Raw genomic sequence first — 17,472 nt, forward strand, 5'->3', positions numbered from 1 at the left:
TATTCTTGTTGGGGTGCATTCTTTCTTGAGAGGGCTGTACTCTAACGTTGTAAATTAATGATTATGGTTCTATTATTGTTTCACACTACTGAGAAGTAAATAAGTTAATGAACGCTATAAAAGACATTGGGATGGATTTGGACGTAGTTGCCATGAAGTGACGTTTTGTTTTCACTCGAGTGGGATAGGTATGAATAAATCTTAGATTATATCCACAATCAACTTCATGCAGTTTAGTAAAACAAACAAACAAACAACTGCGTATATATCTGCGCATAACAAAACACCCCTATGGACTAAATGGACCGTCCCAGCTAGTGCAGTTCACTCCCCCTCCTCCCCCCCCCTTCCTCACAACGTTGCTATGGAGAGAGGTCGTCTGCGTTGAAAGGGGAGGGCAGAGGTTCCTTTTCATTACAATTCGAAGACCTATTGATCGCCTGCTTTTCACGAGCTTCGTCCATTGTTGGTAAACTTTTTGTGTTGACAGAATAACACAGGCGAATGCAGGGAATTCGGGACCTATGAATGCACTGTAATCTTAAACACACGATCTATCAGATTATCGAGCTCGCGCTGTAATAGTAAAGCAGTGACCACGGTCTTCAGACTTGTTCAGAGAGAATTGTCGTTCACAACTTGCAAGGCTTCGGATCACGATCCAACAGGTGAAAATTTTGAATCGCATGCGTTTTCTCTCATCTGTTCGTGGGTCTGGTCTTGGATCATTCCTCTAGTGTGTCACTGCTTCAAAAGCTGAAACTCGGGAGCGCGACTCCTGTCAGGGTTTCTTCACATGCCAATCTTGAACTTTGGAGACCTTGTTGTAGACGGTAAGATTGGATTCATGTGGACCGCCTGAACCATCTAGATTGTAACATGCCTGTTGCACTGTTATGGAAGAAATAACAAGTGAAAGGTCTGTTGTTGACTCATGATCATATTCATTTGTGTGTCACATGACCTATGACCGTGCATCAGTTTAACATTGCGTGTACGCCAAAGAGTTATTTTGGCGGAATGTGTTATAGTTTCTTAAAACAATAGCAGAAACCAGATTTACTTGAATCCGTGACTATTATGAATGTACACAATTATGTTGCTTTGACTTTTACTTTAGGAGTTGAACATGCCGCGTACATGAATATCTTATTCTTTTAGAAATCTAGCAAAGAAGACATAGTTAACAAAAACCATTTCTACAAAAGGTTGCTATCAAACTTGCACAAACATAGCACGGTCTTGTGAATCGAAGGGTATCATCTACTGCCGTATTGGAGTTGAATATATCATTCGTGGCTGTGAAGAGTACAAATATTGTATATTTCAGTCGTTAAGAAATGACGCACAATCGCAAGTGCATTACTGGAATTTATGAAAGTTATAGAATTTTCAGCAGACGAGGATCTCACTGTTAGATCTGTGATGGACTCAAGACTGAACCTTGCGTTCATTTTGTTGATGTACATTGTATTCTAATCAAATATATAGAACAATGTGACTGTGTGGCTAGTACGTACTGAATACATGTACACCTGTTTACAGTATTGCACAATACTGTATAAACATGTGTATTCATCTGCCAATGTTCACATCGATATAATAATCGACCCAAACCTACATTACACATATTAGCATATTCGATGATAATTTCGCTGTATATAAAACCAAATCATAGCAGGACTACCAGTACAGTCTAAATTCCATCTTCCCCACGACAAAATAGGACGATCTTTGACACGCACTTTGTACGTCCGTGTCTCATCAGCAAATAGTGCAAACACACGCACATTTATTGTGTGCAAAGAATTAAAATGGCCATGTCTATCAAATGCCATCTTGTATACCTTTAGGTCAATATGAACCTTTGTTACGGGTATTTAATAAATAAGTGCGTGCATATTATCAGATCGCACAATCGTCGCAGACAAATATAAAGTTCTCCCTTAACACTCAGAACCACTGCTTTTCGTGTCATTGACATGTCGTACGTAAGTGTAATATTGCAGTTGACACTGAAAGAGTTACTCCACCCCATACCTCAAATGTCCACGTTTGCTTGGTCTGGTACATCTATAACAGACACTCCCCTAGAAGCGTTAATCTCGCAGATCAGGGCCCCATTTCATAAAAGATGTTAGGATAGCAACTCTTGCTGGAATGGCAACTTCCAGTAGCAACAGCCAATCAGGAAGCTGGATTCTTGTCATTACCATGACAATTGCCATTCCAGCAAGAGTTGCTATCATATCATCTTTTTGTGAAATGGGGCCCTGAACAATAATTTCATAAAAGTACATATACATAGGTGTCACAAATAATTTTTGCTGTCTCTGTTGACATTGGTTTGATTTAAAAGTTCGTACTTTTTTTTTACCGCCACTCCTTGGGCTATATACAGTTCCATATGCTCAATCTACTGAAAAAAATATATATGGCTTCGACTATTAGATTTTAAAACCTTCATCTACAATAAAAAACACTTGCTTGCAATTAAATCATTGGGTAGAGAGAATAAAGTTAGGATTAAGGTAAGTTTTTCAAAACGACTTTTCGTGTTTTCTTTCGTTCAAAGTCTTTTAGAATTTACCCCTCAACAATGAAAAGCCCCGTGTTTTACTCAACCCCCATCAAAAAAGGTGTTCTCTTTCATATTTTGTAGCCTATAATTGGTGCTAATAGGTCAGATTTAATGGAGCGTGTTTGTGGATCTCTTTCTGCTCTTCGATTCCCCTTCTCTCCACCTCCTAACCCCCCCCCCCCCCCTCGCTTTCTTGACTCCTAGTCTGATGTGTCAAATAGAGACACAGGTGAAATATACTTATGTCCGGTTTGAATTTTTTGTCATCAAGTTTCCTTTACCTACCCTCTTTTCTTTTTTCCAGGTGAAATATAACAAAATCAAAGCCGATCAGTGGGCGAGGAATAATGGCATGATTTGGCCCAATCATGAATGAGAAGCTGTTGGAAGAACAGGACCAGAGCGACCCCGGTGAGCCCGCGGCAGAAAGCGAGGCTGCTGTTGCTGCTGCTGCTGACGGTCATCCACAGGGTAAAGGGGACAACGACAGCAACGATGACGACCCAACCCGTGATGATGCAGTAGAACCACGTGATCCCGAAGCGTCTAAACCCGCGGAAAATAGTCAAGATGAAGTTGTCTGCTCACCTGATTCTAATGACGTGTCTGATGACGTAAACGATGTGAAAACCAAGGTTGATGAGGTAATATCGCAGCCAGTCTCAACAATGAAGGATGATAAAGTAGATGATGAAGACACTGGTAGTAAAAAGGAAGGAAATGAGTCAGGAACACTCAAGAAAGATGATAAAGGTGAAATTGAAAAGGTGAACGAAGAGAATGCCTCACAGGACAAAGATATCAAAGACACAGGAAATGATGAAAATCACGACGCGGAAAAAGTGGACGGGACACAGCTGGAAAGAGACAAGCCGCCCACTCCCGACTCTGTTCAAAAGGACGGTGATGTAGTAAATGAGAACGATGGAAACAAATCTTCCAAGGACGCAAGTGAAGCAACTGAAGCCGTGCGGGATAAACCCTCGAGCAGTACTGGTGACAACCGTGATCGAACGAATGCAACACCGACATCGAGCATGAAGTCATCTCTCAGTAAGAAGAGCAAGACCGTGAGGGTGAGGTCATCGAAGACCGTCTCCACGGCCATCGACATCGACATGTCGCACATGATGGACGACGTCGATTCGGAAGACGACGACGCCGGTACCCGCATCACCGCCTGCTGCGGTAAGAGCGTGGATTTTTCGATGCCGGTGATGGACGAGGTCGAGGCGGAACTCCAGAGGGTGATCAACCGGCCTGGTTCGGGCAGGACGTCGATGATGGATGACGAGATGCTCGGAGTCGGACGGGCGGCGACAATGAATACGCCTGTCACCAACAACGACGACAGAGAAAGGTAAGAAATACCGTCAATCTTCCTTAAGTCTACCTCGCATAAGTCGAATAATCATCTAAGTCGAATAATCGCCTAAGTCGAAGGTCTTTTCAAGTCCTCTTCTCTTTATATTCTATTGATTGTAATCCCTCATAAGTCAAATTTTCTCCTAGTCGAAGCTATTTCAGTCCAAATAGATTCGACATTAGGTAAGGTTGACTGCACATCAGAATTTCCTTCTATTCCATGAACAAAAGCAAAAGTGAAATGATGACAACTGACACAATCGTACACACAACTACATTTCATTTGTATGATTCCGCTGAGCGAACAGAAAATAGTGTTTGATTTTCCATCTTATTGTTCCGGCTGTTTCTACTTGCATGTTGCCGTCGTGCCGGTCTTACTTCAAAAAGCAGGTCCAATACAATGTCATGTATGTACTGGTATTGTGGATTACATCAATTAGCGATGAAATCATCGTTCCGTTCTGACACTTCTGTAAAGAGGATTACGTTCTAGAAGAGCTGTAATTGTAACCTTCAGATTCAACCTGCATGCTCAATGAGCTGTGGACTTTTATAAAGAAGTTCACATTCCCTCGATTTGTTACTGACATAAAGGGTAATATATATTATTCCCCCTGCTTTTTGAAAGAAATATCAAAATGTTGAATTTTCTTTGTATTTTCTTTATATCTTTTGAACGGATTGTCCGATTTCCTCAAACTTCCCTGATGTGTTTTACTATTGCTGCATTCAGTCAATTTACATGATATATATTTGGGGATTTCCATTAAACTTCTTTCGCCTCATGCAAGTCAAGGATGATCATACTTTTTTTTGTCCTCTTTGTCAATAAGTCTTGTTCAAAACATTAATTTTGGAAAAATATTAACCAAATAATAATGTTCTCCCCTGCGCATCAGATTATTCAAATGGGCGTGATCAAGGGGTTTTTGTTGTTAATTCATCGACAAAAAACACGACGTTTTGATAGTGTGTGTACACACCAGTAAAAAAAAAAGAAGAAAAAAAGCTTGTGAGGCGACGACATTACATCCAATTTGCAAATACACATTAAAAAAAAAAACTTGATTAATAAATATCAAATACCACAAATTTTGCATCTGAGCTGAATAAACTTCTTCCATTGTGATTACTATCACGCTACACCACTTTGAAGTGATTTACTAATAGTTGCCACTTGCCGCAGCTCGGGCTCAAATATCAACCGAAGCACAAACACTAAATAAGAACAACCTCCTCAAAGCGGTGTGGATGCTGTGTATACAAACTTATTGTCGACTATCCAAAATTAGTAATACGAGTTACATTTTTCTTTTCCTTCACCTTATTTCAGCTTCATCTACACGCGCAGCATCCGGACCCCATCACGTGACGGTATCTACCAGCACGCCCTCAACCTCATCAACAACCGATGCCAGAGTCACGCCTACAGCGTCCGCTCCCAACCGCAGCCTAGGAGGAGGAGGCGGGTAGAGCCGCCACCACGTAGCGCCGCTAGCTTGCCGTCCTCTTTGCTGGCTGGGGTAAGGAAAGGAATAAATGAATAACTATAGCCAAAACAAAACCAAAGTAAACACAAAAAGCAAAACAGTTAGAACAAAAGAAAACAAAACAAAACGTTAGACAAGAAAATACACATGATTGTGATGTCGAATTGGGTATCGGGGCTCAAGTGTGACATAACGATGAGAAGTGCGATGCCACCTCGCCTCTGTACCCAGGATAATCCTGTAGAGGACAGGAACAAAATGCTCATAATGATGCTAATGATGAAGATACAGGTTGCAAGGAAAATGTTCAGTAAGTAGAACTTTAGACTGATAAACCTCACACAATCCCGATATGTGGTAAATTGGCATATCACCAAAATAATATGTAGAAATTATTTACAGGAATATTAGTCGAGATGGTAATCGTATTGACAACAGAAATATAAGGAATATCTTATTTGTACCGAACTGAAAATTATCTGAAGAAACTACTCGTACACACTAAGAGCGGTAGGACCCCTTTCTTCTTTTGACCATTGATTTCGCAGGTTCCAGTGTTCAGACTGCCTAACGTCGTGGAACACATCAACGCTCCTCCATTTATGGACCAGCCAAATTCTTTCTTCTATGTCGAGCAACAGAGGCCACTGCCAATGCGACCAATGAAGGTAAATGAGACGTGGCAGAAAATTCACACGATGTTCTCTAGGGTGTGGGTGTTTGATTGGATGATACGCAGAAACATTTCTACATTCTCTTACTCGATGACGCTGATACCTACCCCGCGTGGTGGTCCACTAGTGCAACTGAACTATTCATCAGTTAGGATATCTTATGTGGATGTATTCTCGTACACTGTGTATGGTAGGCTCGTAACAATGCATGGGCATCTTAGTATCTGTGTGTTTTGTTTTGTTGTTTTTGTTTTGGTGTGTGTGTGTGTGTGTGTGTGTGTGTGTGTGTGTCGGCTTTTATATTTCTGTCTCCCTGATCTTCTGGATTTACGTAGAAGTGTGCGGAATAGCCGCGATCCTCACAACAAGAAGTGTATTATATCAATCCATTTCACGTCTTGAAGATTGTCACAAATTGTGGCATATAATGTTTAATCATGACTTTATTCAAGTTCAAGAAAGTGTGAGAATAACAAGTATACAAAAGAACCAGGTCCACCGTTTCATTCAAAACGAATGGCAGGTTTAGACACGTACATGGGGGTACAAAACAATAATATTAGAGTTTACATTATTGCAACCCATATCACACATAGAATATCAAATATTACCGGTGATCAATCAATAAAAAATCAATACATATACTATTTCTGCGTTACATTTATAACAACAGTGATGTAATTATCTTCCACAGTCTTAATACAATAATCCGCATTAAAATATAATATAATGAATTATACAAATATATATATTTTTAAATACTGATTATATCTTAGCCAGTCTTTCCGTTCTTAAACTTTATACCTGTGTCCCCTTTTAGTCTTTGTTGAAATGTGATGTTATTTAATTAATTCTGATATAAATACTTAGATATTTGACAGCCTTTATTCAATTTCTTGATTTTTTTTTCCAAACCATTTTTTCGAATAGGTATGGAAAGGTTACCAAGGCAACGTGTACTTTGAGCCAATGGTGTGCCGGAGCGCCCCGCTCAACCTGCCGCCTACATACGATCTCAGCAGTCCCGACCTCAGGCAAAGCTCGAAATCATCATCGAGGTTTCCTTCGATATCGTCCCACTCCGCCGACTCTCGATCACGACTACGACAACTGAATGGAGACGACGCGGAGAGCTCCGTGCAATTCTCCCTCCAGTCGGAAACGCCTCGGACGGCGACCAGGAGTGGTCGGCGAGGCGGAACGAAGAGTGCGATGTCGTCGCGGAGCGGTGCCCAGAGCAAACGTCAGCTGGCTATCCTGGACAAATACACGGTGTTGGGCAAGATGGATTATAACGCGGCGGAGGACCTCAAGTGGATCAGCGGAATCGAGTCGACGGGGACGTTGCAGATCGGCCCGCAGGGCCAGCGGCTGACTGGATACGGCTATAAGGTATATCGCGACGGGGATAGGCATCCAAAGCTGCGGATACGCCGCGGACTCGTCAGTCACAATTTGGCTGGAAGCAGCAAAAATTCTCCCGCTCTTGGCGTCAGCGGAGGGCGAATAAACGAGGACCAAGCTATAACGAATCAGCAGACTCGGGTTCATCAAACGAAAAACTCCACCCAAGACAACAATAGGTCGGGAAGCCAGTCTTTCCCGCACGAAAAATACCAGTGCGTGGATTCAGCGACAGCCCTGCAGCAAATCAGGAAGAGAAACGACGGCCACGGCCGCTCCAAACTTGTCCACATCTTGCCGTCTGCGTTCAGTGACACTCCCGCTCCTATGCGGGCCAAAGGAAAGTGAGATGACTCACATAAAAGAATCATAAACGTTAGAGTTTTCAGGTTACAGAATGTCTGCATTCTTCGCTTGATCATCCTCAAGTGAAATTATGATCGTCTTCCAGCGTTTCCAGACTTTGTGTTATACAATATATGTTATGACTGGCTGAGAAGTTTACAAATTACAAAAGGTGCTGCTGGAATTTTCCTTTGTTTGTAGCATGTGCCTTACATTCGTCTCCGTCCCGATACGTCATCCATTGTCCGTCCATCAAAGGAACTATGCAATGTAATTTTTTTTGCAATGCAAATGCATGTTGACTTGTCCTGATTCAAAATACCGTGATCATCACTTATGTGACCAAAAGAATATGTGTCATATTTTATTATGATATTTCTATCATTTTTTTCTTTACATTACTTGGTTGCGCCAAACCAAGAGTCTGCCAGTGATATCATATTATGTCAATCATTGTTAAAGTGCTGATATGATTAACAAAGGATATTGGAAGCACCATTCCCTAGACCGAGCATAACTTATAATGTTTCCTTGCAACAGTTTGTTGCAATGCCTTGAATTGATCATAATTATTGGTACCATGGTCTAGGGAAAAGTGCATTCTATTCTCTTTTGTTGATCATATCTATATTTTAGCAATGATTGACAAATGATGTCTGAGGTAGAATCTTGGCTAAGAAGATTATTTTGTTTATAGGACAATCCAAGTAATCTGAAGAAAAAAAAATAGAGGACATCAGTATGGGAAACATCTGTTATAGTTGTCTTGTATCGAATAATAGATAGCACCAAGGTACAAAGTTATTGGGAATGAAATCAATTTACGATTCAGAAAAGACAAGGCAGCTGCCGAACAAAAATCGTATCATGGGAAGTGTTTGGTTACTCCATCTCTAATGTAATCTTAAATACAGTTTCATTGCAATTCAAATACAATGTAGTAATTTATACACGAAGTATAGCTCTGAAAGGCCAGATGCAGAATCAAATCTGTGGGAACGCTATTCCAAAAGTTTCTATAATTAGCATGTCGTGATATGAAATCTGTTTGAAATGACCCTAACGCCCTTTTGTCGTAACCAACAATAGATTAGTCTGGTTTTAAATAGACCGCGACGCGCCGGTGTTATTGATTGCGTTCACCTTCGGATCCATTGTTTTCAAAATGACGTCCCGTTGTTACTTCCAAAACCTCTTTGACGTTTAACGATCGATTTTCGCACCTAGTGTGAAATAAACAAGCTCATTTCCCTCACGACGCTCCTTTCGTCGCTCAGCTTCCAGGACTTCATTGTTACCCAAGCTTTTCACAAATGAAAAAGGAATGATCACAAATTTAAATAGGTAACAGTTTCTCCTTGGACTTTTATTTTAAGCTTCACCGTATTTCAACACCAATATAATCGCATAGAAAATGTCATTATGATTAAAGTATTTCTTTGGGTGTCATTATTTTTCCCCGAATTTCCATAACTGATGATTAAGTGTTTTTCCCCCACAATCGAATGAAGAAAGTCTGACAGCATCCACCCACGTCAAAACTTAGTTTAACAAATTTGCAAGGGCCGTCATGAATGTCAACGCAAAGGACGTACTCTCAATTTATATTGCGTCCACCGTGTTGACACTTGCTGCTAACCATTGGATGGAACGAGTTCGCGTTATTTCGCGTATCATATGTATCTGTTTACGTTATTCACAATGAAATATTCATATCATTTGAAATGCTCAAATTTTGTAAATGTTGACATTAAAATCATATAAACAACGAGCTGAATGTGTAGGTCGCAGATTACACCGAGTTACCTAGTGCAATATTCATTTTGTTATTACGAAAGCCTGTCAGAATTTATGATCGATAATATTTTGTGAAAAACAAACAAAAAGTACGATATTATGAATGCATCACTTTTTTTTTCTAGCAAAATAAACATCTGTCATCCATGATGTACAATGTGTCCCTGTTGTACTCGTTGATCAATATAGATGTCGTTTCATTGTTCTGTGTATACTCGCCTGCCATACAGTACTCTATCAGTCAATAATCAATGTTATGTATTGAGAACATAATATACAAGCAGCAAGCAGCTTGGTGATCACAGCACTACATGCAGTCTTGAGCAGAAAAAATCTGACTACTGCTAAAACGTGTATATTTATACATCTCTTTCTCCATTTTTTTTGAGCATATATGTTTTGTACATATAATTTTCTATTATATATATATATATATATATATATATATATATATATATATATATATATATATATAATCTACTATATACCCTATCAATGTATTACCCTTATGTCATATGTCATAACCCTTAAGCATTACACATGTACACGGGTACGTGTATATGTGACACAATTGTAATCGAAACAATATGAATCATGCTGTATTTATGCACAACTATTCATGATGTGGTTTTCGAGAACTGCCGATGCAACAGAAAGGCGTGAAACGGGATCTAGCCTGAAGATTGAGTAAAGAGAAGAGAGAAAGACATATATACATTATAAATGTATACAATAATTATAAGGATGTTGAGGGCATTGTACGCAATGTGCACGGTAAGATGCCGACGCGGCGGCTTCAGTGAAGTGAAGTGAAGTTTATTGACTCAACAACCTTCATGGGATTTTATAATTCCATTTGTAAATTAGTATATCCAAAACAGAAAAATGTCAAAGTTTTAACACATAGACATGTATAACACAAAATTTAATAAAAGACGTCAGTTTAAAATTTTCATAAAAATATATTATGAACAATCATACAGATAGGCCTATTGATCTATCTCTATATCATGAATAATGCAGGCACTGCCTGATGCAGAGACTCAAACAACTGCCTATAGGATATACGTAAACAATTAAATTGATTGAAAAAGAAATGATATAGTGTACAATAACTAATGAAAAAAGGACATTTCATTACAAAACCTCGAGACATTCGACAATGTCTCTTTCTCTTAGCGAAATTAAACAATGATGGTATATCTAAATGTGTTAGGGTATTTCCAAATTTTTTTTTTAACGTTTCGTCTTAAAGAAAGGACATACAAACAAATAATGGAATTCATCATCAATATCATTTTTAGAACAATGACTACACAGACGTTCAATTCTGGAAATGTCTGTGTAACGCCCAGATACTATTGGAAATTTATGATTGACGCAACGAAAATGTGATAGAGATTTTCTATGGCTTTCATTAAGATGAATAAGGTATTTTTCAAAACATAATCTCTGCTCTAAATTCTATAAACAGTACATCGATTCTTTAACATCACTGTGCCACTCCTGCTGACTCATATCCTGAATTTCTGTATCTAATATTTTATTTTGAATGTCGATAAAGTCAAATTACTGGCTTGACCTTTCCACAAATCAGGTATCACAGTTATTGTGAGTATTTTTTACTTTGAGAAGCCTACTTATTTTCCCTTTCGAAAAAGAGACAAATTCACAGCTAAAAATAATGCTTGATAATTCAACTGATTTCCCATTTACAAGACAATTCCAGAACATTAACATTCGACTAGCAATTATATATATATATTTTTTCTATTTTGTAGAGCCCAAGTTCACGCGTAATTCATACAATTGGGAGTCAACTTTTGTTTAAACAAAGCAATTCTTTACAGAACTTCAAATAAAACACTTCAATTTGGGTTAAGTTTTCAAAACCCCAAATGTCACACCTATACATTGGCAATATTAATTGATGATAACTCGAGTTGAATATCAATAGGTAAAACAAGAGATGCAATTTTGGCTTTCATGGAGTACATAACTCTTTATGCTTGAGTTACTTGTTTATTCAAAGTTTTTTTTAAAGCTGTCGTTGTAGTTGAAAGTTGTTCCTAAATACACGTAGGCCTACTCATCATGTGTACACTTAGGCCAGTCAGGAAAATAAAACTTCGGAATGTTTCTGACTTAGCTTTCCTCTTCGTTGTATTAACAGTAAGATATAGTTATGATCGTGTATCTTGTAAATCGTTCACACTTTCAGCAAGTACAATGGTATTGTCAGCGTACAAAGGAGTAAATAGATTCATATAGATATCAATTTCTTTCTCATATATAGGCCTAATCAATCACGGATTGATGAAGATAGAGAGCACAAATAATGTATCTCTCTTGTAAAGATGATTCAAAATCATTCAGGTACAGTGAAATAAAACTGGAGACAAATTTTCACCTTTCCTAACTTGGTAACTCCTACATTGCTTTGAAAAAAAAAAAATGATTTCTTACCACCATAATGTATGAAATGCAAGATTTAGCGTGCATTAATTTTGATGATAAAATGCAACTATTTTCCATTAATCCGTGCTTCAGTAATTAAATCCATTTGAAGCGAACTTCAATCAACTAAATCACAAATGCTTTTTTATCGTAGTCCACAAAAGCACAATACATTTTTTTTTTACAAATACCAATTAACGATTGCATGCAATGAGAAAAAAAAAATCAATCGAAGGATGTAATCTTTATGAAATTACATGTACATGTACATTTTTTTATTGAAAGTCTTATCTAAATGAGAAAATTATGATCCAGTCGTTTGTACAGCATGAGTGGGCGTATTGAAAGTGCCATTAACTATTCAGAATACATGTATTACGTAAGATCAGTGTGCAGTGGTACGTACGTACGGCCGTACGGGTACTAAGTATGCGATGCGGTGATGAGCAGTAGACCGAGGAGTCGCGTGCACATGCGACTTGCTGTGATGCCGAAATTTGATTGATGCTGAAGTACTGAGAAGTAGTATGAACTCTTTTAGATAGATAGATCGACGACAATGGAAGCCGCAAATGCAAGGAGAAATGTAAGTATCATGTAAATAATCACATGCTGTTACGTTTGCAGAGATTGTCGTTGACAACTGCACTGCTAGCTGCACAAGAATCCATTAGTTTCCATTCTGACATGGATGTGAATATATGGGACTGATATTCACTGCTGCGCTACGGGTCTTGTCTTTCTCCGTAGTAGACACACGTAACAGATCAAAAAATTATGATTTTGTAGATCTATCATAACTAAAATACACCAGCGATTTAGTGTCTCTCATCTAGTTAGACCAACTCAATTCACTCTAGTCCTGAAATTTGCATAATTACAGGAGCAAAGCTCAATCTTCTCAAATTCCTCTCAGTCTCGGATTGGACTATCAAAAGTCTCGGTCTCAAACCGCAGCAGCGACCCCAACACGTTTAATACTGGTTACAGCACCCCACGCCGGGGTTTGTATACAGTCTCATCAGCATTGCTCAGTCTCGGGAGTCGGATAAATGTGACCAGCCCGTATTACTGTGTGAAGGAGTGCCCCGGGTTAGGAGTCGGAGTAACGTTACGCTAGAGAGGGTTTTTTTCGGTGTGTGTGTGTAATGTAAACGATACCCGGACGCTACCCAGGCGTTGCCACGGTAAGGTCTGTTGTACTTGTAGTGTTAAAACAGAGCTTCAGAGCAGAGTGCAAGCATCATGAGTTCATTGTATGTATGGAGTCCACTCTGCATCCTTGATTATAAATCAGACATCTATTGGCAATCCTTATGTTCATGATCAGATCTCTTGTCTTGATTTCTATTCCACAGCTGAAGGATTTCTTGTCCATGTATAATCAGTTCACCGAGACATGCTTTGAGAGATGTGCGCAAAATCTCAACTACCGCATCCTGACTGCACAAGAGGTGTGTTTTTTTCTCTTTTTTTTTTTTCCATCTTGATCTTAAGTATTTGGAAGCAAGCAGTTGGTATGCATGACGATTGGCTTTAATAGCTCTGTGAGATACACTGTAGGGGCTCAATTTTACTTTAATTCAATTATGTTTATAAAAGTTTTCGAAATACAGTATTCTTTGTTGGGTATAGCCTCGTACAAACATTGGGGTTGAATCAGTGCAAAATGTGTTAATGATACGTTAATTTGTAAATAAGGGTCACAGTGACTCACACTTTTGATTCCCCCCCCCCCCTGCCCCCCCCCTGCCCTCCCCCCCCCTGCCCTCCCCCCCCCTACTGACATTCCGTCCTTGATGTATGCTACCCAAAAGTTTCCATGAAGATTAAAAATGTAGGGCAAAGAAGTATGAATTTTCAATTTATTATATTGATTTTGTGAGGTGTAAAGGATGATGCCATCACCCTATGTTTAGAAGCTCTACATGTACCCGGTATTCAGATATTTTGTAAAATACTTGGACATTATTAGCAGTGATAATAAGATGTGATAAGTAGGTCTTAAGCTGTGTGTGGGTCCTTGTATACAGTTAGCCTCACTGAAGTCTCTTGTGCATCATTGCTACTAAAATTTATTTTTTTTTTTTTAAAGAAAAAAAAATCGCATGCTTTTTGCAGAAGTTTATGTATTGGTATGATTGTGTATCTGTTCAAAGGTGACTTGTACACCTACAAAACACAAATGCATTAGAAATGACACTGAGTTGTATTATTTCATAGAAGTAACGATGTTGGTTTTGTCTTTGTGCAAAGGAAATCTGTACTGCCAAATGCATCGACAAGCTCGTCAATGTCAACCACCGCCAGATCTTCAAGTACATGGAGATCAACCCCCTCAATCGGAAGCTTGACGAGATCGGTGTGGGCGCAGACCAGGCTGCAGCGCAGAGCCTCCCCTCCACCACTACAGCTCCCACAGGGCTTGCAGAGGATGCTGTGGAGCAGGCACCCCAGGTAACTGCCGCGGAGGGCACTTCTGGCTCTTGGGAAGAGAGTGCTGCAGACATGACTGTTGCCGACTCGGCATCACCCACTGCTGGGATATCTGATGAGGACATGAAACAGGCATCCAGCGGAACAGACTCGATGAATGACGCTCAAACAGACATGGAGAAGAGATGATATTACGTTGAAGGTGGATTGAAAACTGCATAGCTCTTCTTGGCGCCTATGTACATCTCGATGTAGAACCATGCACTCTGGGCCATGGCATTTACTATTAAGTTGTTTGCAAATTTATACCACAGCAATACAGGTAACCATTACATAACTGTAAGTTATGAATGACCTCAATGTAACTACATTGGAACCTTGTTATAACAAAGTTGGATCTGGCGAGATACCTGATATAATGAGGTCACTTTGAAGGTCCCATTCTTTTCATATTTTGTTTTTATCCCAATATAACAAGATACACAATGAAACGACGAAATTTGATGGGTTCCAAGCTGCTCATTTTAACAAGGTTCTCCTGTATTAGTTGCAAATCTCTAGTTTAAGACAAAATATGGTATGCCATTGTAGGAGTTGACTCACTTTTGTGGTCAGACATTGAGCGAGGACCTTATGAGAATCTGTATGTTTTGTGGCCAGTGTGCTTGAAATGATTTGTATCATTTTCTGACATCTCAGTGTTAGAAGAATATGTTCGTTCACAAAGGCAAAAAATTCTAAATCACTTTGAGCATTGCAATCATTTTGCCAGTCACTTTTTGTTGTTGTTCTGACTGAGGAAGTTCAAGAGATGAAGTTTCAACTGGCTGATATTTCAAAACAGCTGTCAGTTTTCTATGGTGCACACACACACACACACACGAAATTCCACAGGTGCATTTGTGCATAATTTGATGATCGGGGTTTGATACCGCCATCTTTCTGAGCAATCTGAAGATTCATTTTGGATGCTAAACAATGTTGGATATATTTTACTTGTTTTATTTACTAAATCAAATGAAACATCTAATGATAAATCATATAAAACAAAAGTCAATTTTTTCCAAAAATATGTGCATCCTCCTGTAAGTGCAAATCTGAGCTGTATGTTGGGGAAAGTGTTTGGAATTGTACACTCCTGTAAAGCCAATTTTATCACTTTTTCAATTAAATGAAACCGATATGGTAGAAATTTCAAGTATAATTCTTTATGAATTTACAATAGTATATCAGATTAGTATTGTCTAATATTGTTTCATGTTGTCTAATGCTCATCTTTTATAAGCGGGGACAGTGAAAAGAAATTACCATCAAAAAGACATACAATGTATCTTCTCTGGATGGTCATAATGCAATGAGACATGAGTCCATTGTCTTCCTATCTGTTGGACAGATGCAGTTTGGCACATACTTCCAAGTATTTTTGAGGGGGTGGCATCCTTGAAAAACAGTAAGCAAACAGTGTCTCACAACCAGCAGGAAAGTTGCTTTTCTACACCACTTTCAAATTAACTTTTGTGAATACACTGTTTCTGTAAAATGGAATATCAGACAAAGAAAAGGGTAAAGGGTTCGTCAAACGGGACATAAATTTAGAAGGTGATGAATATTCAAGTTTTTATCATTACATGTTCACCAAAATGTGATAGTAGGCATAGCCACTATATGTAAATCAGCACAGGTGATTATATCAACTCACAGAATGAAAAAATGTCCAACTTTACCCAGGTTTTGATATTTGAAAGAAAAGATCGAAGAATAATACCATCACAAATAACACAGTAAATATTATGACATGAATTACCAGTGGTAAGTCTAGGGTTCAGAGTTTGGAATACAGAATAATGCCAAAATCATTTGGGCATTGGTATTTAAATGTCCAGTAACTTGCTGTTAAAGGGTAGGTGTAGTTCTGGTTGAGATAGGGATTCCGGATAGTAACTTGCTGTTAAAGGGCAGGTGTAGTTCTGGTTGAGATAGGGATTCCGGTTTTAATTTTTTTAAAGAGATAATTGGAAACCACTTACATTGTACGTGAAATATTAAAAGTCCTGTTTACCTTTGGGAGCAGTGATTTTGAAAATTTTCAAGATATCACTTTTGATGCATATGTGTAGGTCAGTTTTATCACAAAACATCCTACCATATAAATTTTTTGCAATAAAGCCTGAAATATAAGGAGACATCACTATTTTTCTCATTCAACCATAACTGTAGACGGTTTAGTCTGGAAATGTTTTTATTACATCTATTGTTCATATTTTGTATATTTAACAGTACATCTGTACTTAACATCGATTATACTGGATCAAATGTTTATATTGGTTGTTTCTATCCCTAACTCACAATTTAGAACTATTTTGAAGCACTAATGCTGGGTTTTTGTTTCAACTGCAAATGATAAATTATGCCTTTAAAGAGCATTCAATTCTCAAGTTTATTTGATGAAAATCAGTTTCGAAATAGCTGAGATATTCAAAAACAAATTGGTCCGAATAAAAGGTGGGTCCCATCTTATTTGAATCATTTTGTTTTACTTTGTTTTTGGATATCTCGGCCATTTCAAAACCAATTTTCATCAAATAAACTTTAAATTGCTTGTATAATCGTTTGATTGTTAATACATGTATTTCATGTAAGCTATTTCTTATTATCTCATAAAAATTTAAAACCTGAATCCTCCTTTCAACCAGAACTATACTATCCCTTTAAAGTAGAACAACTAAGCCATGAAATATGGCTTGCTTGCCATGGTCATAGTGTTTTGTGAAAGTTGTGAAGGTACATGTATCTAGGAAGTCTGTTCTAAATTTGTGAATTATCTTTGGGTAATCAGTTTGTGGAACACTATGTGCTGATGTTGTCACAGTTGCTGTGAATAGCATTGTCATGTCTGATGGAGGTTATGGTGACCTGAAAA

General features: G+C 38.5%; 2 protein-coding genes across 2 annotated transcripts; both read left to right on the forward strand.

Moving 5' to 3' along the window:
• The first annotated feature begins 2,949 nt into the window (after window positions 1-2,949).
• On the forward strand, window positions 2,950-7,865 carry LOC139737463 (uncharacterized). The gene is made up of 4 exons (XM_071648138.1): window positions 2,950-3,941; window positions 5,283-5,472; window positions 5,988-6,107; window positions 7,044-7,865. Exons 1-4 carry the CDS (start codon window positions 2,950-2,952, stop codon window positions 7,863-7,865), a joined length of 2,124 nt encoding a protein of 707 aa, XP_071504239.1.
• A 4,782-nt stretch (window positions 7,866-12,647) lies between these two features.
• On the forward strand, window positions 12,648-14,741 carry LOC139737464 (mitochondrial import inner membrane translocase subunit Tim10 B-like). Its single transcript, XM_071648140.1, has 3 exons — window positions 12,648-12,702; window positions 13,475-13,570; window positions 14,373-14,741. The coding sequence occupies exons 1-3, from the start codon at window positions 12,676-12,678 to the stop codon at window positions 14,739-14,741; spliced, it is 492 nt and encodes a 163-aa protein (XP_071504241.1). The 5' UTR covers window positions 12,648-12,675.
• Window positions 14,742-17,472: the final 2,731 nt, after the last annotated feature.

The sequence above is a fragment of the Diadema antillarum genome, unplaced genomic scaffold, assembly GCF_040938485.1.
Source record: "Diadema antillarum isolate AM-2024a unplaced genomic scaffold, OU_Dant_1.0 seq00000693_RagTag, whole genome shotgun sequence".
NCBI classification, from domain to species: Eukaryota; Metazoa; Echinodermata; class Echinoidea; order Diadematoida; family Diadematidae; genus Diadema; species Diadema antillarum.